The 22,939-nt window shown below is 54.6% G+C and overlaps 1 protein-coding gene across 2 annotated transcripts; it reads right to left on the reverse strand.

The window, feature by feature from the left end:
- Positions 1–1,172: 1,172 nt before the first annotated feature.
- Positions 1,173–21,001, reverse strand: SHF (Src homology 2 domain containing F). 2 transcript variants are annotated; one of them, XM_077127756.1, is made up of 7 exons: positions 20,487–21,001; positions 11,746–11,887; positions 9,319–9,525; positions 7,626–7,766; positions 6,311–6,482; positions 6,063–6,182; positions 1,173–1,920 (listed from the first exon to the last, which is right to left on the reverse strand). In XM_077127756.1, the coding sequence occupies exons 1-7, from the start codon at positions 20,982–20,984 to the stop codon at positions 1,734–1,736; spliced, it is 1,467 nt and encodes a 488-aa protein (XP_076983871.1). In that variant the 5' UTR covers positions 20,985–21,001; the 3' UTR covers positions 1,173–1,733. The 2 variants fall into 2 exon arrangements, with proteins under 2 accessions (XP_076983871.1, XP_076983872.1); XM_077127757.1 differs by lacking the exon at positions 7,626–7,766.
- Positions 21,002–22,939: the final 1,938 nt, after the last annotated feature.

The following is a 22,939-nucleotide window of genomic DNA, read 5'->3' on the forward strand; positions in this document are numbered from 1 at the left end:
GGTGCTCTTCCTGACAGTGTCTTAGGGTGGCCACAGTGTGGCCTCCAAAGCCCCTGCCTGCAGAAAGGCAGTGTTCGCCTGGCTTGCTCCAGGACCTCCGTTATTTCCTGACCTTCTCTGAGCCATAGAGTTAGGCACCTGTGCCTATAGGGGTCTTTCAGGAAGTGAAATGAGGCAGATGAGCACAGCACCTAATCTCTTTGGGTCTTAAATCTGCAAATATGTCTGGGTGCTCTCCAAGTCTCCTTAAAGATAAGGCAACCCTCTATGAGGGAATTTCTGCTTGATTGCAAGTGATCCATTCTATTGTCCCCAATGAACTCTTGCAGGACTGGCCGGATAACATATGCTGGATTTGGAGAAAACAGCCACTGGGTCAGAAACTCCAAAATTCTGATTCACACCACACCTGAAAACTGTACCTTCCTCGCAGGGCAACTGTCACCTCAGGGTGTGACAGGTATTCTTTGCACGTGGAGAACCTATTCAGCTTGCCCCTGGGAGGAGGGCAGGCGTGGAATGGGCTGGCAGCAGCTCCACCTGGCGGCCGGTTGGGTACTTCCCGGGCCAGGGCCCATAGGCCTCGGCGGGTTGCAGCTGTGGCTGTGAGCAGGGGACGTGCCTGGGCCTCGGGCGGGTGTGGCCCGGCGTCCCGGGCACAAGGTTAAAGGCACGGTCACGAGCCCGGAAGGACTCCTGTGCCCAGAGTCCAAGGAGAGGAGGGGCAGCCGACCCCCACTTCCTCAGGAAAGGAAACAAGCTGGGAAGCACTCTCCCCCGCCAGCTTTCCCGCCTCCCTGGACGCGCCGCTTCCCGCGTGGCAAGGCCGCCCCGCTCCCTCCCGCCTGGCGCGCTGCCTCTTTGTCTCTCCGCCGGCTCCCCTCCTCCCAGACAAATGGCCGTGGGCAGGAAACTGGACTCGTTCTGGGGAAGTCGCGCTCGTCGGCGCGGCCTGCAGGAACCCGGTGCCTCCAGCCTGGGCGGGGGCGGCGGCGGCGGCGGGGGATGTTTTGACATCTCATCAAAGAATGGAACTTGATTCTTCGCGAACGCTTTTTCACAGCCGCCCCGTGTGTGCTCCCGAGCTGACTTATAAACAGAATCTGTGCTCGCTTCGCCGCTCCCTCCCCCGTCAGGCCGGGAGGCGGCGCCGGAGGTGCGGACTCGGCTGAGCCTGGCAGAGCTGGGTTTATTTATTGCCTCTGGCCCGGAGCCGGGGCGGCCTGCGGACTGCACAAGTTCCCCCCCTCCCGGCTCGAGCCCTTCCCACCTCTCCCCAGCTCCCAGTGCCGTCTCCCTTCTAGGGGTCTGGTCTGCCTTCCCCAAATCCAGCACCAGCTTCTGGGCGGGACCCTCGGGGGAGCTGGGAGTGGAAGGCGGGGATGGAGGCGGAGAGATGGTCAGAGCGCCCCGTGGGTCCGAAACCTCCACCCGCACTGAAAGGGGTGGGGTAGGAAAGGGGATGGAGGGGAGCCGCCCCTGCCCTAGGAGGGAAAGGGGAAGAAATCGTCAATCCTCAGCTCCTCCAGGAGCTGTCCTTTCGTCCCAGGGTTTCCTCTACCCCCAGTTCCAGACATCCCCTTACTCTGCACACATCCTTTCCCTTTAGAATAAATTAAGGAATCTCCAGCTTCTACTCGATCCCAGGGAGAGAAAGGGGTTTGAGATGCCATATCCCAGAAAGAGCCACAGATCAGAGCTGGGCCCAGGTCTCTGGGTGCCGGGCCTCACATCTACAAAGTCCGGATGGCCACCGGGTAGAGCAGGGACATGTGCTCCGCCCCCTTAATGGGCAGCTTGCGGCTGGCGTAGTGGTGCACGATTTCAGGGACGCTGCTGAACGGTGGGCTGTTCTGGCCCAGCACGTACTTGTGTTCCTTGGTTCGGGACAGCTTCATGTGCATGAAGCCCTGACTGCTCCTGAGAAGGGGAGAGGAGACCCTGGTTCAGTGGGGCTTCTCCTCAGCCATTCCCCACCCCAGCCATCCAGTGACACCACCACTCCCCACCCACCCCCATCCCCACCCCTGCCCCAGCAGATGTGGTTGCAAAGCCAGCTGAGCGTGCAAGATGACAGGGAAGGGTGGAAGTTAGTTCAGAAGGCGGGGAGGGGGGTGGAGGGGATTTTGTGAGTAGGCAGCAGTAAGCATTGGCTTTGTGATGAGGGCACTGGCTCTGCCAAGAATGTGTTCAGTGAGTGTACAGGGTGTGTGCAGGTGATACCTGGAGCAACCAGCACCCCTCTACCTTCCCTGGGATTCAGGCACCCCTGCCCTCCAGCCTCTGTGGCCACAACTACCTTACATTCACCCCCCCCTAAGCTAGCAGGGAAGACACCTGTGTGGGGCTCCTGGCGATTTGTGTGGAACCACAGATGCCTTGGCAGGAAGGTGGGTAGATAGATGTGACAAACAAGCTACTCTGGGTAGCAGGTGAGGCTCCCCCTTGCAGACTGGGGGAGAAGGTGAGCTATTCCAGAAGTCCCCCCAAATCTGAGCATGTTCAGTTGCCTCTTTCTGGGGACCTCCCTTTGCCCTCCGGCTATCTGGGCCTTAGCCAAGCCCCGAGCTCATCCATCATGCCCTTCAGCCTGGGATGACATCATTGGCTCTTAAGGCTGCGGCTCTACTCCCTCCAAGCTCCACTGCCTCCCAGATCTCCTGGCCACAATCCAGGAAATCAGCATTAGTGCCTGGCCCTGCCCACAAGACAAGGACCCCACTGCTCAGAGCTCTGGCCAGCTCCTAGATGTCAGGTGCCCTCAGCTTTAGAGAAAGGGCATGGAGGTGGGGCCCCAGCAAGAACAATGTCCAAACGTCCACAAGCTTGGTCTGTTGGGTTCCTGGTCTGAAACTCACCCACAGGCAAGGAGAGAGCAATGCTTGTGGGTGCCCTGAACTTGAGTGCTTATATGCTGCTGGCCAGAGAGCATCCGTAGCAGGCACAGCGCTTGAAGGCTGGTGTGGGAGGTAGGTCCAGCGAGGGGACGGCCTCCATTCTGGGGCTCCCCCTTGCCCCACCTTGGGAGGAGAGGGTGGCGAACTTCCCCACTTGACTCCCTGGCCCTGATACACAGGGGGGTCTGCCTGGACCCATTTCACTAGTCCCATAAGGGAGAAGTGGGGAGGGAGGGGAAACTGAGGAGAAGAAGGGGTGGAGGGAAAGAACAGTCAGACCCCTAGCTCCATCCTTCTTCTCCAGGGCATGGTGCCCAGAAGGAGAAGTCTTAGGAGACCAATAGCCTGCCTGGTAGGCAGCCTGGGGGCTCTGCTGACTCTCTTGCTGTGAGTGCCAGGGGGCCCCAGGGCTGGGTGTGTGTGTGTGTGTGTGAGGGTGCAGGGACATCCATCCTTGTGTAGGTCTGAGATAACAGCCGAGGCTGACCATGATCACTCCCTGGAGGAAAGGAGCCAAAAGCCTGGAGAAAGTTTTCATTCAGAGAGGCAAGAGGTGGGGGGAGGCTGTGAGCGGTCACCTCCCTGTCTGCCCTACACTAAGGCGGCTCAGGCCCAAGGCCCTCTCCCAGCTTGGGACAATCCCTCCCCACAGACCATTGGGGGGAACTGCCTCTCCCACAAGTTGCACATTATTTCTTCTCCTCAAAGGGGCAGATCTGACCAAAAAGGGCAGCAAATGGAAGTGGCCTGAGTAGGGAGCAGAGAACCCAGCTTCCATCAGTATAACTGACCCTGTGGGGGTGGGGGGAGACAGCTGGGCTGGAACACAGACTCAAGGGTCCATTAGGCCAGAACAGGGCCCGACCAAGCCCAGCCCCAGAGGATCCTGGGTAGGACCAGCTGGGCCGCAGGACTGTGGCTGGGACAGGCTTTTTCGAGGAAGCTGTTTAATTACCAATGAAATCCCTTCCATTACTGAGAGAAGAGAAACCATAATTGTATTTCAGAGAAGCCATTTATATGCAAACTAGGTTCTGGCAGACAGATGCTGGCGGGGCCAGATCAGCCTGGGCTGAAGCGCTGTCCAGGCCTGCCAGGCCTTGTCCCAGGCCAGCTTCCCAATTCCCAATTAACCCAGGGTTAAGGCAGGGCCTGACTAGGCTTGGTTCCGGGGAGCTGGATCCTTGGCAGTGATTCTTGCCAGGACAGTACCAAACTATCCTGCACGTGATGAGGGAGTTGGGGGGTGGAGCCGGGCAACGGAACAGTGTGGTTTTGTGAGTCAGACTGAGCTGGGTTCGAATCCTGACTTTGGCACTTTACAAACTTGTGGCCTTGAGCAAGTTGCATACCTCCTTGAATCTATTTTCTGTCTATAAAAAATACATCTATCTTGCAGGGTGGTAGAGAGTTTGGAGATGATGTATGCATAGCCTGGTACAGAGCAGATGCTCCATGGCTCTAAACTATAATTTTTTAAAGCAATATACATTCTTGAAGTTATGTAAATAAAATTTTTAACAAATCAGTTTTTCCTGACTGTTCCTTTGACTATATGATACTTTGCAGAATCTCAGAGTTTGAGAGCTGGAAGAAACCTCAGGAGTATCCATCAACTCATTCAGCAGATGGAGAACCAAGGCCCAGGGAGGGTGAGTGATTTGCTTAGCGTTCCATAGTTAGTTGTATGCCACACGTAACTGTAACCCGGTTTTCTGATTTTGCACTTTTTCCGTTATCTTTTTGTGATGTTGAAAAATTACCTCCCACGTGTATCTGTTTATTAGTCCCAAATTTCCATAGATTGCATGAAATGGAGTGGGGGTGGGGGTGGGGTTACACCTGTGCTCCAATGTCCCCAGGGAACCCTGGGACAGTTTCAGTTATGATGAGAAACATTGCAGATGCTCCAGTAGTGAGTGTGTGCATGTAAAGGGACACACTACCCCCACTCTCTGCCTCACGTCGGAGGCAGGCTCTACCAGGCAGAACTCCTGGGTGCCAAGGGGAGGGTTGGTCATCCTACCAGGGGAGCCCAGGAGGCCACTGCTGGCCTGTATATATCTACTCCGGGGGAGGAGGGCCAACAGGAAAGAAGGTCCCTGCCTTCCCTGTCTTCCAGAACCCTTCAGAGCTATGTGGTAGCCATTAGCACCAGGACCCCCTGCCTACTTCTTCAGAGTGTGCAGGAACAGCCTTATATCCGCTGCCCACCCTCCTCTCAGGCCCAGCCCCCCATCTCCCCCTGTAGAGCAAGCGAAGTTGCTTGTTCCTGACCTATGTTTCTATAACATCTTGGACTTCCAATAATAATGATAATTTATTGAGCACTTATAGCACCATGCTAAGTGCTTCTCAGGCATTATTTCATTTACTCTTCCCTATAAAGTACATATTACTTTATAAGTAAGGAAAACTGAAGCAACCTAGAGAGGTGAAGGGGTCCCAGGCCTGTACAGGCAATAACAGAACCCTTCTGACTCTGTGGTGCAAATATTTGTTCATACCTGTTACCCTCAATGGATTCTGAGCTCCTTGAGAGTAGGGGCCGAGTCTCAAACCTCTTGGGATCTCTACTGCCTGGTTCAGAGTTGGCTGGTGTCCACAGGAACCTCCAAGCTCATGGGGGATGGGGACCGCCCCAATTTGGGGGAAATATTGGGAGTTCCCTTGTCGGGGCTTGGAGCTATATACCCCAGAAAAACATGTTCCTAATCTTAATCCATTCGTGTGGGTGTGACCCTTTGTAAATAGGACTTTTAAATGAGGTTACTTCAGTTAAGGTAAGACCCAACTGAACCAGGATGGGTCCTAATCCTATTACTGGAGGTCTTACAGAGAAGGCCTCAAAGGAGAAAGCCCCATGAAGAAGCTGTAAGTCAAGAGAACCCAGAGAAGCCAGGAGAGGCTGCCATGTGCATTGCCATGTGACGGAAAAGCCAAGCGCCAAGGATTGCTGCAGCCAGCCCCAGAATGCCAGTCTTCTAGGAGAAAGCATCACCTCGAGGCCACCTTGACTGTCAGCTTCTCCTAGCCTCGGAACCGTAAGCTAAATCTCCGTTGTTGAAGCCAACCCACGGCATGGTATTTGTTTTAGCAGCCGGGAGACTAAAACACCCCTCTGCCCTGCTGGTTGTCCCCCCACCTACAGCAGCCCAAACTCACTTGAGGGAGAGGGAGAAGTCGTTCTTGCTGGTCCCACTATTGCGCACCAGGTAGCTGGCCTCTTTGCACAGCCGGAGCAGGTTCTCGGCGTCTGTGCGGCTGATGGCCCCGTGGTACCAGCTGAGGATGAGAGAGGAGAGGCGGGCATCTGTGCTGGGTCCCTCGCCATCCAGACCCCACCCATTCTGGCAGCCAGTCCCAGAAGAGGAAGGGAGGGGAGCAGTCCTCAGCTGGACACAGACACTCACACCTGGTTTTCCAGAGGCAGCGCTGGATCCGTCCACTCCCCCAGGGGACTGCTGGGCTCCGCGCTGAGGGGCTTGGCTGGCTTGGGGTTGCCTGTGGAGAGTCGGGGAGGTAGCCGCCCCTTCTCCTCTCGGCCGGGTGACAGGCAGCTCTTCTCTGATCCTTCAAATTGGGCTGTGGGGAACATATTAGTCATGGACTCTGGCGACCCTACAGGTACAGCCCTACTGACTGGCCAGTGCCCCACCCCCATTTCCTGCCAGCACCAGGAGTCAAAGGAACACTCTGAAGGGTAGGACATGCTCATGGGCCTGACTGGCTCTGGAGACATAATCCTGGGTCTTTCCTGGGGAGAAGAGGCTGAACCCTCCTGTGCCACACAGGGCCTCCTGGCCCCATGCCACAGAAGGAGAGGGGAGAGGAGCGACATGAGAAACCACTTAAGCCTCTCCCTCTGGAGCAGCCTGCTGCCCGCCTCTAGTCCATCCCCCTCAGGGTGGCTTCAGTGCTGATAATATTGTTTCTTTCTCCTCCTCAGAGTTCATTACCGTTCTCCAAATCACCCTGCCAAGCCATTCTGTAGAAATGACTTATTGATCTGAGAACAATTATCTGATTCCTCTTGGTGCCATCCTGACAGGCTAATCCTGTCCAAAGCCGCCAGCCGGCCGGCCTCCCTCTCCTCCCCCATGGTCGCTGCCCTCAGGCCCCTGCCTGTAACCATGGAAGCCCAGGGGAAGCCCCCAGAGGGCCGAGGCTGGGCAGGATGAGGGCCGAGGCCTCGGGGCCCGCACATGCACGGGTGACAGCTCGTATTTTCCAAATATCCACTCACACTCAGACACGAATGTACTGACACACGTACACCAGCACCATCCCCCTTTGGGTGCAAACTCTGAGCAAAACTTATTTCTCCCCATTTGGTCTCCTTTTAAGCTTTCAAGCCCTTACTGTCCTTCAGTCACCAGACACAAGGACCAGCTCTTCTCCTTTACTCTGATCAGTTACTTCCTGAGCCAGCACCAGCCCCACCTCGGGGATATTTGCAGTGTCTGAGGAATCCAGTGAGGCAAAGCTGAGCCCAAAGAAGTGAATTTAAAATAGAGGACTTCGTGGCAGGGTGGGGAGGATATTTGGAAGGGGCCTCCCTGAGGTGACACGTTCCCCACTGCACTGCGGGAGGGAGAAACAGGCACTTTGTCTCTTTCCTCTTCCTCTAGGACCCTGCCCCACCCTCTCAGCTCCTCCAAACCAAGGCCATGGCTGCCGAGGGGTGAAAGGACATGTCACCCTGGCAGGAAATCCCACAGGACCCACCGCTGCTATCCTCCAGGCTGGGCTCGGGGAGGGGTGAAGCTGGCCCGGAGATGTCCCTGTCCCCGTCAGGCAGGGAAGGGCTGCTGTCCAGCTGTCCCACGGGCGGAGGCCAAGGTAGGTCTTTGATGACCTTAATGTCAACTGGAGCCAGCAGCAGAAGAGAGCAGAGAGACAGACAGTGACAGAGACAGAGTCAGAGACAGGCAGAGATTGAGACACCAAAACCCAGAGCCAGGACGCAGGACAGCCTAGAAAGGAGGAGGGCCAGAGGCAGAGGTTGGGGAACCTTTGGAGGAGGGAGCAGGGCTTGGTGAGGGCTGGGCAGAGCCAAAGCTGACCAACAAGGCTGGCCTGGTCAAATGGCAGGCGCAGGCAGCGAGCAGCAGGACTCGGGATCTTGCTCTGCCAGCCTTGTGTGTCTCCTTCATTTGACGTCTCATCAGGCTCCAGGACCCAAAGGGGCCAGGAGGAAGAGTGGGGTGTGGAGCTTCCCGCACCCCCAGCACCACGCCCAGGTTCCCACAGCCTCCTGGCACCCACAGCCTTACCTACTTTCTCCTTTTTCCCGCAGCCTGGGTGCTCAAGGGCAGCGAGAACGGGGCCGTCACAGGTTGTCAGGAATACTCAGACTTTGGGGGCAAATGTTTTATTGAAATTTAATCCCCACTCCACCCCTTACCCCCAGCCCTGAGCCTCGGTAGTTAGAAGGGTGATGCCACTGGCGGCTGTAGGACTGCTAACGAGGTTTCCTAATGACGGGCATAGATTTTCCCATTAAGCAATCCAAACAGTATTGATTCTCCAAGGAGACTTCTGGAGATAAATGGCCAGTCCTCAATGGTGTGTGCTTTACAGGAAGCAAATTAGAAACCTGAGGTTTCCCAGTCTGGCTGCTGGGGTGGGGAGGACAGAGCAGAGAGTTGGGTACAGCTCCAGGATGCCCCCTTGCACCCAAGGAGGTGTAAGGGGCTGGGGCCAGGAATGAGGTCCCACAGCATTGCAGCCTGTTATGTTCTCACATGGAAGGAGAATCCAGGGGCTGAAGCCTTCTCAGTACTTTAGGCTCCCAGTCACCTCCTGCCCTCAGACCACTAATCCGTGCCTTCCCATAGCAGACTCCGCACCCACGGTGGTGTGGCCCAGGACAGGAGAAACCTGATCCTCAATCAGCTCCGAGGGGATTTCTCACAACTTCCCTCTCCACCAGTTCTTACTCCTCAGAAACCCCCTGGGGCTATGCACCAGGCCCTGTCAGCAGAGCCTCCCACCTGGAGACCAGCCCTCCGGTGCCCTGCTGGTGTCTCTAAAGATTATACACAACAGCTGTTTCTCTTGTTTGAGGTGTTAAATCCCTTCTTTGTTAAATGTGAGTACGTAACATGTGCCACAATTTTCATAATTTTGTTTTGGAATTTCCTTATGTTGAAATATATCTAGCCCCCCCCAAAAAACAGAAGTGGCTCAGGTCTCTTGGCTTCTGAGAGGTTGTGATGCAGGGAAACACCTTCATCCTTCTCTCATGCCTATTCCCTGATACCGCATACGGCGCAGTGTCCACATGGCCCAATTCAACCATGCCCAGCTCCTGTACCACCCCTACCCCTACCCCTCGTCTCTGGAGCCCACTCTTTCCATCCCTCTCAGCCTGGCTCAGAGGCCCCAGCAGATCTGCCCTCTTCACCTGCGGACTCACCGGCAAAGGCTCTGGAAATCCGCTCCTTCTTCCACTCCCAGGGCTGGTCATACTCCTCGGGGGGCCTCTCATCATCTTCGGGCAGGCGGGACTCCCGGGGCCAGGAGGCCCCCTCACTTTCTGGGGTGGCCTCCTCCTCCTCTGGCTCATAGGGTGTGTCGTACAGAGGCAGAGACTGAGCTGCCGTCTCCTTGGAGCCCCGGATCTCTGCCAGGGCAGGGCAGGAGGAGAAAGGCATGAGAGTAGCCTTGACTGCCTGGCTCCACTCTGGCCCTTTCTGCTCAACAATGAGCTGAGACTTCTTCAAAGGAGATGCCCCTGGCTCTGGGGGAAATCCAGAAGACACACATCCTGGGACCCTCCCCTGGCTCCAACACCTCTGGGGCTCCAAAAGGAAGGAACTCAAGAGAGGTAGGTAGATGCTAGAGCAGAAGATGGAAAAGGATCCTGCTAGCACAGGCTGGGGAGCTGAAGTTTAGACATTTGGGAAACCGAGGCCGGGTCTTGTCCTAGTCTACCTCCTCTTTGCTTCCCTAGCTCCATTTATTTCCTTGTGTCCCAAGTGACATCATTTCACGACAGAAAGCCCTTCTCTGTTTCTCAGAAACTGCTGCCCACTCCCTTTTATGCACTGTTTGGTCTCTGTCCTGAATCCTCTCTTGGCCTCCCTTCACCAGGGCCAGGTCTTATTCATTTCTCCCTATCCTCACTCCTTCAACACCCTGCCCAGTCTCCTAGTCATACGTTTCCAATTGCCATAAGGCTGTTTCACATTGACATTTTATCATTTTAAACTCACCACTTTCCCTAAAGTTAGTAATTCAGTGACCTCAGAGAAAATCTGATAAAAGATATGGACCTACTCCCCAGACAAATGTACACTCACAATTTCATATACAATTCCAGAGCATTCATGGATCTCCTAGGGGGCCCGCAGCCCTCTGACTTAATAGGGTAGCACCTTCTCATTTTCTCCATTTCAGTCCACAACACCGTTCTCCTTGGACCTGACCCTCCTTCATTCCTTGAATACAATCTCTTCCTTGCCACTACCTGATGACTTTCAGCCTCATCTCCCCACCTCTATTTACTGGTATGTGTGTGTGCTGGGGAGGCTCCATTCCAGTGGCTCATGTTTCCATGGGATACATGGAACGCCACCCCTGGAACATCACTCCTGACTGTTCTCTGCCTCCCGCGTCTCCCACGGAGGAAGAGCAGAAAGGATAATGACTGATTGGCCAACGGGTACCTGCTCTCTTTCTCAAGCTGCCTTCCCATAGAAATGCTCCCACAGAACATTCTGGCCCTCTCTCCTCCAGGCAGTGAGGGTCCCACTCCCGAGCAGATGCCTCTTGCTGTCCTGCATTACCCAGGCCTGAGTGGGCAAGTTTAATTCTGGGGTGAAGTATTAAGAAGCCCCTTGTGGTAACACAGCTAAGAAGTGTTCTCCAACAATCCTTATCAGCAACAAAGCTGACATTTTAATCTCTGTTTTCCTTAATCTTATTTCTCAATTATTTCCAAGGTCAGAAAGTAAAGAAAGGGGTGTGAGTTCGTGGCCCCTTAAAAACCAAACAATTTCAACAATAGCTTCGTAACTCATTGTTCTGCTGCTCATTTCTTTCAGTTTATTCTGTGTACCAAAGCCACAGTAATCCTCTTAAAATGCCAGATTCATCCTGCTCAAGAATCTATTATATGGTTCCCCTTTCCCTTTTGGATTAGCCCAAATACCTCAACCTAGAAGCTGAGGCCCTTCGCAGCCCCGCAGGGCCTCTCTCATGAGTCCCCGCGTACAACTAACACTAACATTATTTGCCCTTGGACAAATCTCTCTCTCATCCTGCCGTGGGGTGTTGGCTTCAGCTGACCCACCTCTGTCCTCCTCTTTGATCCTTCCCATTTGGTCTCTTTCCCTCGATATTTTTCTTGGCCTCTGCCCTACAGGTCTTACCCATTTCCCCCTACCCTCACTCCTCTAATTACTTACCCAGTATTATGGCACCCATTGCATTTATACTCTTAGTCATCTGTTTCCAACTGCCATAAAGATGTTTCACTTTGGCCTCGCATCATTTTTAACCTACCGTCTTCCCCAAAGCTAATGATTCTCTTTCCGGGGTCACTGGCGCCCAGCCCATGTTGCTATCATGCCCTTCCTGACCAGCCCAAATGCTTCTATCTGTCAGTTTTGATAGAGGGACCTTTTCTACTGCCTTGGCTCTGAGGCGACGCAGCCCCTTCTCCAACAAGACTGAATGGCTTGAAGGCAGTGGCCAGTCTTCCCAAGGATATGCCAAAGGCTTTCTCCACATTTGCAAGAAGTAAGGAATCGAGGAATCAGCCTTAGATTTGTGGGTCTCAGAGCCTGTCCTGCAGACCCCAGGCCTCTAGCAGTGCCTCCCCTGCACCCCTGTCACTCACCGGCCATCATCTTTTGGGCCTCATAGGGCTCCATGTAGCCATCATTTTCAGGGATTTTCTCTGGGGCTCCCGAAGCTCCTGCTGGGCCTTCGCCAGTTTCCTGAACATCAAATGGGTCCGCATAGTCTTCTAGGATTGCCAACTGTGGGGAAAGAGTGAAAACGGGGTTCAGACAGCTAAGAGGCTGCTTTTGCCAACTGTGGGGAAAGAGTGAAAACAGGGGTCCAGACAGCTAAGAGGATGCTCTGCTTCCCCCCAAATGCTCTGCACATGAGCAAGAATCCTAAGTAGGCTTCGCTAGCCCCTGAGCCTGGAGATCCAAAAACAGGCTCTGGGTTTGGATGGGAACAAGCTCTGGCCCTTCACTGGCGGGAGCCACTGCTAGACTGCCAACCAAGGGCACATCTTTCTTTGCTGTTAATTTAGTGCCTCTGGGCCACCCTGCAGGCTTCAGGGCTAGGACGGGGCTACTTGTTCAGAGGGACTGCTTCAGTAGAGTCCAGGCAGCCTATACCAGGTGGTTCAACAGAGGGAATTAATTCAAAGAACTGCTGCAAAGGTGTTGAAGAGTTCAAAAAGCAAGGAGAGAATGGTGAGGCAACTCAGAGATCTGCTCGGTCCATGCTTACCAGTGCCCTCCCGGATGCTGAAAAAGGGACATGTGCTGATAATCGACAAAGAAAGGCTAAGCACTCTCTTCTGTGTCACATTGGCCTACTTATCCTTGCAATATCCTTGTAGAATGGGTATTATTTTCCCCATTTTAAGAAAATGGAGGCTCAGGGTGGTTGGGGAACAATATGCCTAAGGTCATTCTGCATTCGTGGAGGAACCAACACTAGAACCAGTGCCCTTTGTGCAAAATGATGCTGCCAACTTGCCACCAATGGGCATCTCAGCCATCCTGGGAGAGAGAACACTTTGGGACAGCCCTGAGGAAAGCCGGGACTTCGGTTCTACTGAAATGCCCTGGGGCGCGGGAGGACAGGGACAGGAAAGGCCTCGCCTCAGCCCTCCACTTCCCACACTGTCCCTTTCTCCCACACAAGGGCCCTGCTCCCATTCAAGGCAGGGCGAACCGCAAACTGCACACCCTGTAGAGGAGCTTGAAGTGCTCAGGGCGGGGTGCAGCCAAGGACAATGGAGCCTTTCTCCAAGCTGGGCTCAGGTTCCTCCTGGTGGGGGGTGGGGAGGGCTGGGAGACAGAACCCAGCCCACCCAGGGCTGCCAGCACCCCACCACCTGGCTGACAGGTGATGACAGGAGATGGTTCTGGAGCCTGTGGCATGCGGAGGGGCCACATTGCCTCTTCCCAAATCCCGGGCTAGACTTTCGGTTGGGGTTGGATCAGGGCTGCGGGAGTCAGCTAGGGGTGACTGCCCTGTCCTGGGTAAAAAGATCTGGAAATGGGGACCCCCAGCAATACTGAGGTGGAAAAAGGACCCTTCCCAGCTCACACTCCTTTGTGTTCCTTGGTCCTCTGGTAACCCTCTGGGGGGTCTCTGAGGCATCTCCCTGTGGCTCCGACCTTCCTCTCATCCTTCAGCTCCCACCGTGCTCCAGTCAAGCCGCTCAGCTGCTTTGCCTCCCTTGCAAGTGGGCTTGAGAAAAATGTTTCTACCACATCACCCACCGACTCCCCTTGCAGTCCTCTACTCCTAGTTCTCCTTCCTCCAGGAAGGACAGAAACGACATTCACTCATCCCCACCCAAAGCTGCTTCCTCCCAGCAAACTTTGGCCACTGAAAGTCAACTCCCAGCCTCACATTTGTGCATGGCAGCTACGCAATCAACAGTAACTGAATGAAGCAACATGTTATCCTTAAACCTTGCAAAGGCCCTCTCGTCCAAAGACCAAAGGATTTAAAAGATCCCACTTTCCTCCCTCTACCCACCTTGGATCACTTTGTTCTCTGGAAGCTCTAGGGTCTCTTACCTCAAAGGCATTCCCTCTGCTTGGCTCACTTTCCCATTCCTCCTGGACTGGCTAACCCTTAATGATCCTAATTTTTTTTTTTTTTTCCTAGAAAGCCTTCCTGACTCCTACCCCATCCTTCCTCCCTAGGCCTGGTTAGGTGCCTTTGCGCTGGGCTGTTACTGCACTGTATGGCAGATAGTTGTTATATTATCTTCCTAACTAGGAGCTTCCTGAGGACAAGAAGGCTTATTTACTGCCAAATCCTCAGAGCCTGTGAACACTCAGTAAATACGTGTTAAATCAGTTCACATAAAGAAGGAGGAATGGACAAAGGAGGAGTTTTCCCTGTTCATTCAGAAGAGGAAGCATGAATCTGGTTAGGGTGGGAGGGAGCAAGTCTTTCCAAGTAAATCTGTATTCCCAGGGCCTGCTTGGTGAAGACAGGCATCCGCCACAAGCCCTAGAGCCCAGCAACGGAGAAAAGCCTTCCCGGCTCCACAGAGCCCCTCCAGCCCCTCCCTGGCCAGGCTTGGTCAGCCATGCCCTTCCTCCCACTGGAGTCTTGGGCCCAGGCCTGGAGTCATGACCCCTCCCTGGCCCCAGCCTGCAGCGCCCATGGGGGCCCAGGTGGCAGCTCTGTGGGCAGCTCAATGGCTCCTCTGTTCCGTTCCTGCTCCACACCCTGCTCCAGGAAGCCCCAACCCCCGGCCCTGTACTGGAGCACCCAGAGGAACCACCCACGGGCCAGGAGTGGGGAGAAGCGGCAGAGACACTTGCTAGGAAGGCTGGTAGGGCAGGGGCTCAACCTGGGCACAGAGGATCCCAGTCAGCCCCTAGGCTGCTTTCTAGAGGCTTCTAGAGGCTCACACAGGAAGCAAAGTTGTCCCTTCTGGCTTTCTACACCCTTGACTTACCACGATATGTGATTTTGTTTATGGTCTGTCTGCCCCACGCTGATGTGTTCACTGCTGCATCCTTGCATCCATCATAGGGCCTGGCACACAATAGGTGCTCAGTGCATATCTACTAAGTGCATGAAGACCTTCACCCTAGACTTCAGATTCTCAGATCCTCCCTTAGCCACATCAGTAGGGGCTTTAAGCTCAGGCTCTCAAGAGAATCTACATTTGAATAGGGAACAAACCTTCCTGCTCAAGGGCGAAAGGGAGGAACTGGATGCAATGACCCTTCCAGGAAAGCATCTGAAACCAGGGCTGATATTTAGGCATATCCTCTGGTAAGGCCAGGACAGAATGCTTGTGGAAATGCTGAAATATCTCCACACAAGTAGGTAAACAGCGGCTGTCTCCAGGTCCCTCTGCCCCAGACCTCCTGACAACTGATTCCCTTCCTCCTGCGCCTCCAGGACCTTGCTCTTGGGTTTGTTCCAAATGGACAGTGCCCCTCCCAGAGCATCTGTCATACTCTCCATATCCTTCCTGCCCAAGCCTTGCTGGCCTTCCACTCTGCAGCTGGGCCGTGCAATGTGTTCCTGCTCCACTGATGGGGCTCCAAGGAGTAGGAGTTCAGGGCGAGCAAGGAAGACACACATTTCAGGATGTTAGCTCTGCAAGGCCCCCAGTCCGCCACCACCCTGTCCCTCTGTTTTTCACATCTGTAGAATAGGGATGTTAATGGCATCTCACAGGATTGCGTGAAGCAAATGGGACGATGCACGTAATGTTTTTGGCCCAGAGTTTAACCCCAAGTCAGTGCTCAGTAAGTATTAGCTGTAATGATAATCACATATTTAGTCATTAAATCCTCAGACTTGAGATCCTTGTCAGTTAGCAGAGACAAGACTGGGACTCTCAATGCCTTGCCCAGCTTCTCCCAACATTTGAGAAATGCAGCAGCTTCTCTCCTCTTCTTCTAGATTCAAAATACACTTTCGCATGTTAAATGAAAAGTCCTGCAGCAATGAAGTCAGCCTAACATTGTCCAATTCAGCATTTCTCCAAAGTATTTAACCATGGGAACCCTTTTCCATTAAAACCTATTTACCTGTCACAGTTTGGGAAATGAATTATACTACTTACCTCCTCTGAGATCAAACTTTTTGTACCTACAAAAGTTTTTGCCTTTCTCCTATTTTATCCTCCAAGAAAGCTCATGTCCTTCATAGGAAACAAATATCTTTTCTAATTACAAAATAACACCATGCTTATGGTAAAACCTTCAAATGGCACAAACATGCAGTCAGTATCACCTCTCCTTATGAGGCCCTTGCAAAGTAAGTCTGAGGCCACCCCGGGATCAGGTGGCAAGTGCTGTTCCCCAGTATTAGGGAAATGGTAAACTTGGCACAGTATGCCCCTCATTCCTTCCTTACCACTCCCCCTTCCTGTCTTCACCGGCAAATGCTTAGTGAGCACCTTATCTCCCCAGGCACCTGGTGGTGGGGGCCGAGGCCCCATGGCGTGGTACTTCCTGGAGGCCGCCTGACTGCGAATCTCGGCCCTCCTATTTACTAGCTGTGAAACCACACGTGTGACTCAACGTTCCTGTGCTACAAGAATACAGAACAGGAGGACGGTAATAGAATCTTCTTCACAGGATTGTTGTGAGGATCAACCGGTCGGATGCATGCCAGCTGCTTCAAAATTATGCCAGACGTAAGGTAATATCGGCCAGTGTATTACTGAGGATGAAAGGAGCAAATTCTCACATCATCCAGGAGCTCACAAAACAATCTCCAAGAGAGTGAAGCCCCTGAAGGTGCTCGGACGTTCCCAGGCCAGGTTATCAGACTCACCACCACCCCTGCTCTCTCTCATACTTCACTGGTTCTGTGGCCTGGGGAGCTAGAGCAGGGAGCAGGAAACTCTCCAAGCCCCAGGCCCCAGCCGGAGCTTGCCCAGCCAAGCCACACTTCCCACGGCTTCCCGGGTCCCAGCTATTCCCAGCCCCCAATGGGCAAGGGTTGAGGTGTCACTGAATCACTGGCCATGCCAAAACCCACAGATGTCCTTCAGAGGGAGTGAGTGTTGCAGTGTGAGTGGGTGGCAATGTGTAGAGTGGCCAGATCTGCCACACAATCCTGCAAGAGCTGCAAGCACCAATAGCAGGATAGGCAGCCAGCCCGAGGCCACAGGAGCCACAGACAAAGCTTCTCTCTGCTTACGAGGTCTAACCAGTGCACAAAGGATCTTTTTCTTTTCTCCTTCCTCCCTTCCTCAGGACTTTTCCCTACCCTCCATTTCCTTCAAAGGATACATGCAAAAGGACACAGGGCCTGGAAAGTCATAAGGAACAAAATGAAAACAAACTCACCAAAGGCAAGGACGGGGTCTCCTAGGAGGCCCCGGTCTCTTTCAGTACCTAGGCTATGTCAGTTTACACAGCAAACGCTCAAGGAACATTGGCTGCGAGACAGATTTGGTCCTACAGAGCTGTCTACCCGTATCTTGTTCAACTTTAGACACTTGGACCACCGCCTTCATTTTACTCTTTCTAGTTAGGTTGTTCACAGGTTTCCAAATCTGGCCTGGGGGATCTAAATCCATGAGGACACTACACATGAAGTGTCATCTATTTTTGAAATTCTTAATATTTGGGGGCCTATGAAACCCTATGAGAATCTGAATGCTGTGAATCTCATCCCAGAAAAATGCTCATGCACCCAAATATCTGCACACAATTTCTGGAGGCTTATAAACTTCAGGGGACCTTCTCCACAGGTTCAGAACAAGATCCCCTGGTTTCAATACTATGTTATTGTCCATATCATCACACATGCATATACACACGCATGTGCAGGCAGGTGTATCTTGGCATGGTAGAGGTAAAGGACACTGTGCAGACAGTCACAGGTGTAAGAGCCTCATCTAATCAGGGACCCTTTCCCATATCCATCCCCTTCCCTAGTTAGACCCTGCTTTTCCTGTTCAAAGTTTGAGAACAGAGCAAAAGAAGGGAAACCTCTCTCTAGTCCCTTTGCCAGAGCGTGGCCTAGAAGCCAGACAAGGGCCCAGTACCAGGAGGGAGTTCTTCCTATGCCAGATGGCAAGGCCCCTGCTTGCCCATTGCAGGGTATAGCTCCTGCAGCTCCCACACCTGCCCTGCAAGGCCTGTCCAGATGGCCACCCTCGTACCCTGCCAACTGCAGCAGTGGGTTGCAGGGTGGGTCAGCAGCCGGAGCCTGCATAGGAAGAAAGCTAGTGGTCCTGAGCCTACACTGGCTGACCTAGAACGGCCCCCTGGGCTTCTCAGGGTCCTTTCCAGGTCTCTGTTCTCCTATCTCCATACTCTCTGGGCTCATTTCCCCCCAATCTCTCTGGCTCATCACAGAAGCATTTCCACCCATTTCCTCACACCTCATGAACCACAGTCCCTCTTAGAGGGCTCTGACCCACCCAAGCATCAGTCACTGGACACTAGAAGGAGAGAAGTGGGTCAGCCCCACCTCACCTCAAGAGGAGACCTGAAAGCAGAAAGCCAAGGGGACCTGAAAGCAGCTGAGGGGAGTAGAAACAGAAAAGGGGAAGAAGGTAGCCATACAGTCTAGAAACACTGGCTTGCCAGAGCCTTAGGCCAGAGGCAGGGAGCAGCATCTTTGTGTGAGAGCCCTGTAGCCATGGGTCACTCAGTAGGCTTAAGAAATGGCCACACACTGGGTTTAGGTAAGAGGTTCAGACACCTTATTTGGGCCCCTAAATGGGTGGGGAATTACTCTCTCTCTGAATGGCGGGAGGCCACAGGTCAGGGAGGCCACAGGTCAGGGAGACCACAGGTTGGGGCCTGGGGAGACAATGTCCCTGAGCCATGCCCCACTCAGATGGCATCTGGGTCCTTCCCATCACACCCAGTAGAGAAGCCACAGACTGTGTGGCTCCTAGGAGATCCTGCCAGATTTCATTCCTGTCCCAGCGGCTGACAAAGGAGACATCTCTAGGCCACGACGCTCTGAGCAGCCCACGGATCACAGAGCCAACCCAGACAGGGGCATTGATGTCCTTGGTGAGAGGAGGCCCTAGGTCTCTGCATAGCCTGTATGGGTGCAGCCCCCTCCTTGGGGTTCCACTGGGGAAATGTGCAGGGGAGCTGTAGCTATGGGAGTTCCGACCCTCAGGCTGCCCTGGCGATGAACAGGCACCATTCAGGACATATTTCCAACTCCTCTTTATGCCAAGCACTGTGACAGGCATATGGGGGACCCAGACATGAGGAGGATACTGTCCTTGTCCTGGAGGAGCTCACAGCTTAGTGGGCAGCCTGTTAGGTCATTCCAAGCCACTGCAGAGAGAAGGACCAGGACCAGTGCAGGCCCACATACCAACGGGTAGTGGTCAGGAGGAGGAGACTGAGTGGTCAATGGTAAAAGCAAGGCCTGGCACTCCCCTCTGCCTCAGTCACTACCACTACCATACCAAGCATCACCCAACAACAAGGGACAATTAGGGGAGGAGCCTGAGGCTATGTGAAGAAAGCACAGTCTTTGGGAAGTGTTCCCTTGAACGTTCTTCCAGTGGGCTAAGGCTGCTGGCCCAGGATGGGCAACCAAGCTCTAGGGCAGGAACTATAAGAAAAATTATTCACATTCCTGAGGCTTCTGTTATGACCCCGATACATCTCTCTCATCCAGGAAACTGGGTGGAACGGTGCTCCCAGCTGAAAGCCTCAACCCTGGCGCCAATGAATTCAGAGAGCAACTTTGCTCTCCAATCAAATAAAAAACGTGCTCTCCTCTACTGAGAGGCAGGGAGTGATCCCAGAGCTGAGCTCACCTAGGATGTGTGGGGAGGGACAACAAAGCCAGGGTGGCCCATAGTCATCTCAAAAAATTTAGGGCTGGAGGGGCCTGGGGATGGCTTTCAGCTCTCACTGTGCCGGGGAGGGATAAGACAGGGCTGGGAGCTGGTCATGGGGAGCAAGTGGGGGTGGTGGCTTCTCCACCAGGGGCTTCTGGGGCATGGTGGATACCCTCTGGCAAAGCAAACGTCCTGCTCGCTTCTCTAGCCCACATGCCTGCAGATCCATGAAAGACTAGCATCCTTTAGAATGGACAGGGGAGGGGTCTCAAGGCTGAGAGGGGAGGGGTGAGCTCAGTTCCTGAGCTCCACCTGGGCAACAGGTCCTGAGCATCGACTGTTCCCTTTCCTGGGGGTACAATGGAAAGGGGGCTGGAGTGGTCTGCCTGGACCCCAGAAGTCAGCATCCTTGGCAAAGAGCTGCACACTGCCTGTCCTGGCCTCCGGAGAACAACAGCCCACCCAGCTCTGGTCCCACAGGTTAAGGCAAAGGCCAGCTCTTGCTGTATCCACAGGGAGAAACCCCAGTCCTCACCTCCTTCCTGGGGCTTCAGGACCTGCAAGGATGCTTGGGCTCCCTGAGGAGCAGAAGGAGAGGGGAGCTTTGTGCTGGCTCTGCTCTTGGGGGAGGGGTCAGAGATCAAAGGGCAGTGAGCTCCTGCTGCCAGGAGGCAGAAAGGCGATAAAACAGCAGGGATTGGGGCGCGCGGGGGGTGAGGGGGCGTGCGCCTCAATTCCTGTTAGAGAAAGGCTCTTTAATCCGGCTCCCCGGGTGGTGGGGGGGGAAGGGGAGAGCTGCGATGCCGAGAGTCGGGGAGGGGGAGGGCCACCAGTCCTGGGGCGATGATAGAGGCCAGAGGCAGCTTTGGGCTCTTGTCCCGGATTAGTCGGTCAAGAATCTGAACAAAGATGGGTGAAAGCTTGGAACACGGGGTCAGGGATTAAGCTCGTGTCCACCAGAGGCCCTGACACGGAGGGGCCCGGCCCCTTCCAGGCCACCTTTGTCCCTCTTGTCACCTCCAGACCTCAGACCACCTCCGCTCCCAGCCAACCCCTCCCGACGCAGCACTCACCCTTTCGCTGCTGGCGGGGGGTCCGGAGATCCGCTCCTCGGGAGGGGGCGCTGGGGGCCCAGGGGTCTCGACCCGAATAAGGCGGTGAGGGGGCGAGCCGTGGCGCGGGGGCGGCGTGGGGCCGGGGGCGGCGGGGGTGGCGAGGGCGGCGGAGCCGGACGGCCCCCCGGAGTAAGGATCTTCGAAGTCGCGCTCCCGCTGCAGCCTGTAGGCGGCCAGGATGTCCGGAGGCGGCACGGGGGGTGCGGCCGGGGAGGGCGCTGGGGGGCGGTAGTCGGGCTCAGGGGGCGCCGGCTTGCTCCCCGCTCCGCCGCCGCCCCCCCCGCGGAAGCCCAGGTGCTCCCGGAGCCACCTGGCCACCCCGCCGCTGCCGCCCCCTCCTGGGCCGGCTCCAGCACCCCCGGTGCCCCGGCGTGACCCCCCCGGGCCGCTCCCCGCGCTCCCCTGCGCCCGCGGCCCCGGGCCGGAGCCCGCCGGAGGAGCTCCGCTCAGTAACATGGGGCCGCCGGACTGAGCTAGGGGAGCGCTGTGGCCCGGCGGGCGCGGGGCGGCGGGGTGGGGGGGCGGGTGGCTGAGAGCGGGAGGGGGCGGAGCTCAGCCAGGCGGCGGGAGGGGGCGGGGCTTGTCTGTAACAAGGGAGGGGCGGGGTTCCGCTCCTTGGAGGGGTTGGCCTCGCCGGCTGGGGAGGGAAGAGGGGGCGCGGGCTTCCAGTCTTTATCGATGCGAGAAGTGGGCCACCCTGGGGCAGGGAGTGCGACTCCTGGACTGTGAGGGAAAAGACTCCATGTGTTGTCACCCGTCCTCATCTGTCCCCCCACCTCCCCCGCCCCAGCCTTCAGTTCGCTAGCGAATTGGAGAGGGGAGCCCCCAGACTTCTGTGTTCCCGGCCCTCTAGCGACTTCCGCTCCTCACACCTACCCCCCGCATCCCCAACCGAGAAATTTGAGGAGGGGGAGAGAAGGGGTTGTTCGGTTCAGCAAGGTGGGTCTGTAGCAGAACCCCACCCCCGCCCCCCTTGTTATCTTGGGAGCCCCACTATGTCCTCGTAACTGCTCGCCGCGCACATAGAGGAACCCAAATAGCTTCCCAACCCAGGCAGATACATCTCACATCATCTACAATTAACTCCCTAGAGACACTCTCTTCTGTATCATTTCCACACTCGCCCTCCTAGCACGCAAACGGCCCTTGCACAAACGCCCCCCACCCCCGGAGAAGGCCCACCGGCCCTGCCGGCAGCGCGCACCTAGGCAGAAATCCCTTCAAGTCTCATCCCAGGTTTCATTGTCAATCCGATTAGTGACAGAATGGAAACAGACAAGTCAATAAATCAAGTCCAGAAGCAGTTCCAGTGCTGTCTATCACAACCCCTTACCCTCAGGAGGCTCCAAGCTCAAGCACTGAGCACTTTCGTCTTAGAAATAAAATCAGTTCCTCCCAGAATTGTTGCACTGAAGCCAATGCCAACATTTGCTTTTGGATGTTCTGGCTCTGCTAGGAAGCTGGCGCCTTGGGCAGCCTCATCCAGCTGTTACCACCCTCAGCACTGCTTCAGGGCCACCCCCACACCTCAGCTTCTTTGCTGAGAGAGCAAAGACCCATGTGAGGCCCACCCCGGAGAGAGGTCCCAAAGGGAAGGGGCAGCTCAAAGCTGAGGGAGAAGGATGTTATGGCAATCCTATGAAACCCCTAGGATTCCCAAGGATCAGGGTCTCAAAAGTATTTGAGTTCCTGCTCTGTACAAATTCCACTGGGTGTTACAGCATAGTGCTTCTCAAACTTTAATGTAAACAGGAATCCTCTTAAATTGCAGTTCTGGTTCTTTAGGTCTGGCTGGCGCAGAGTCCACAAACTGAAGTTCTTAGGGTCCCAGGTGATACTGATGCAGCTGATCCCCTGACCACATTTGAAGTAGCAGGGCTGAAGGAGATCCTGGAAAATCTGATACCATGCATGGTTTTGTGAAGTATAACAGAGAAAATAATGTGTCCACATTTTAAAAATATGAGGTGAAAAAAAAAAAATAACTAGCTATCCAAAGCTGGATATAGAGATGATGAATACCAGAAAAATGGCCCAGTTGATCCATGTTGGATGGTCTCTGCAATCACCTGGTGTGAGAGGGTGGAAAGCTCCTGACCAGCGAATCCAGCAGTTGTGGACTCTAGCCAGATCTCTGGGTGAGGTACTCAGTGCCACGGATCCTTACTTTTCTTGTGGCTGGATAAGGTATGATAGGTGGTGAGGATCAAGGGAGATGATAGATGTGAAGAGGCTTTGAAAACTCTAAGATGCTTACAATGGAAGGTGTCAAATGAGGCTGCATAAGTTTAAGGAGTATGGAGTTAACTCCTGACAGCTCAGAGGAATAGAATCAATCAAGTTTGCACAAAAGAAGGCAGGCTTCGTGGGGAAAGAGAAAGACCTCAGCTGGGTGGGATTTAGACAAATAA

Source organism: Tamandua tetradactyla, chromosome 14 (genome assembly GCF_023851605.1).
Source record: "Tamandua tetradactyla isolate mTamTet1 chromosome 14, mTamTet1.pri, whole genome shotgun sequence".
Lineage (NCBI taxonomy): Eukaryota > Metazoa > Chordata > Mammalia > Pilosa > Myrmecophagidae > Tamandua > Tamandua tetradactyla.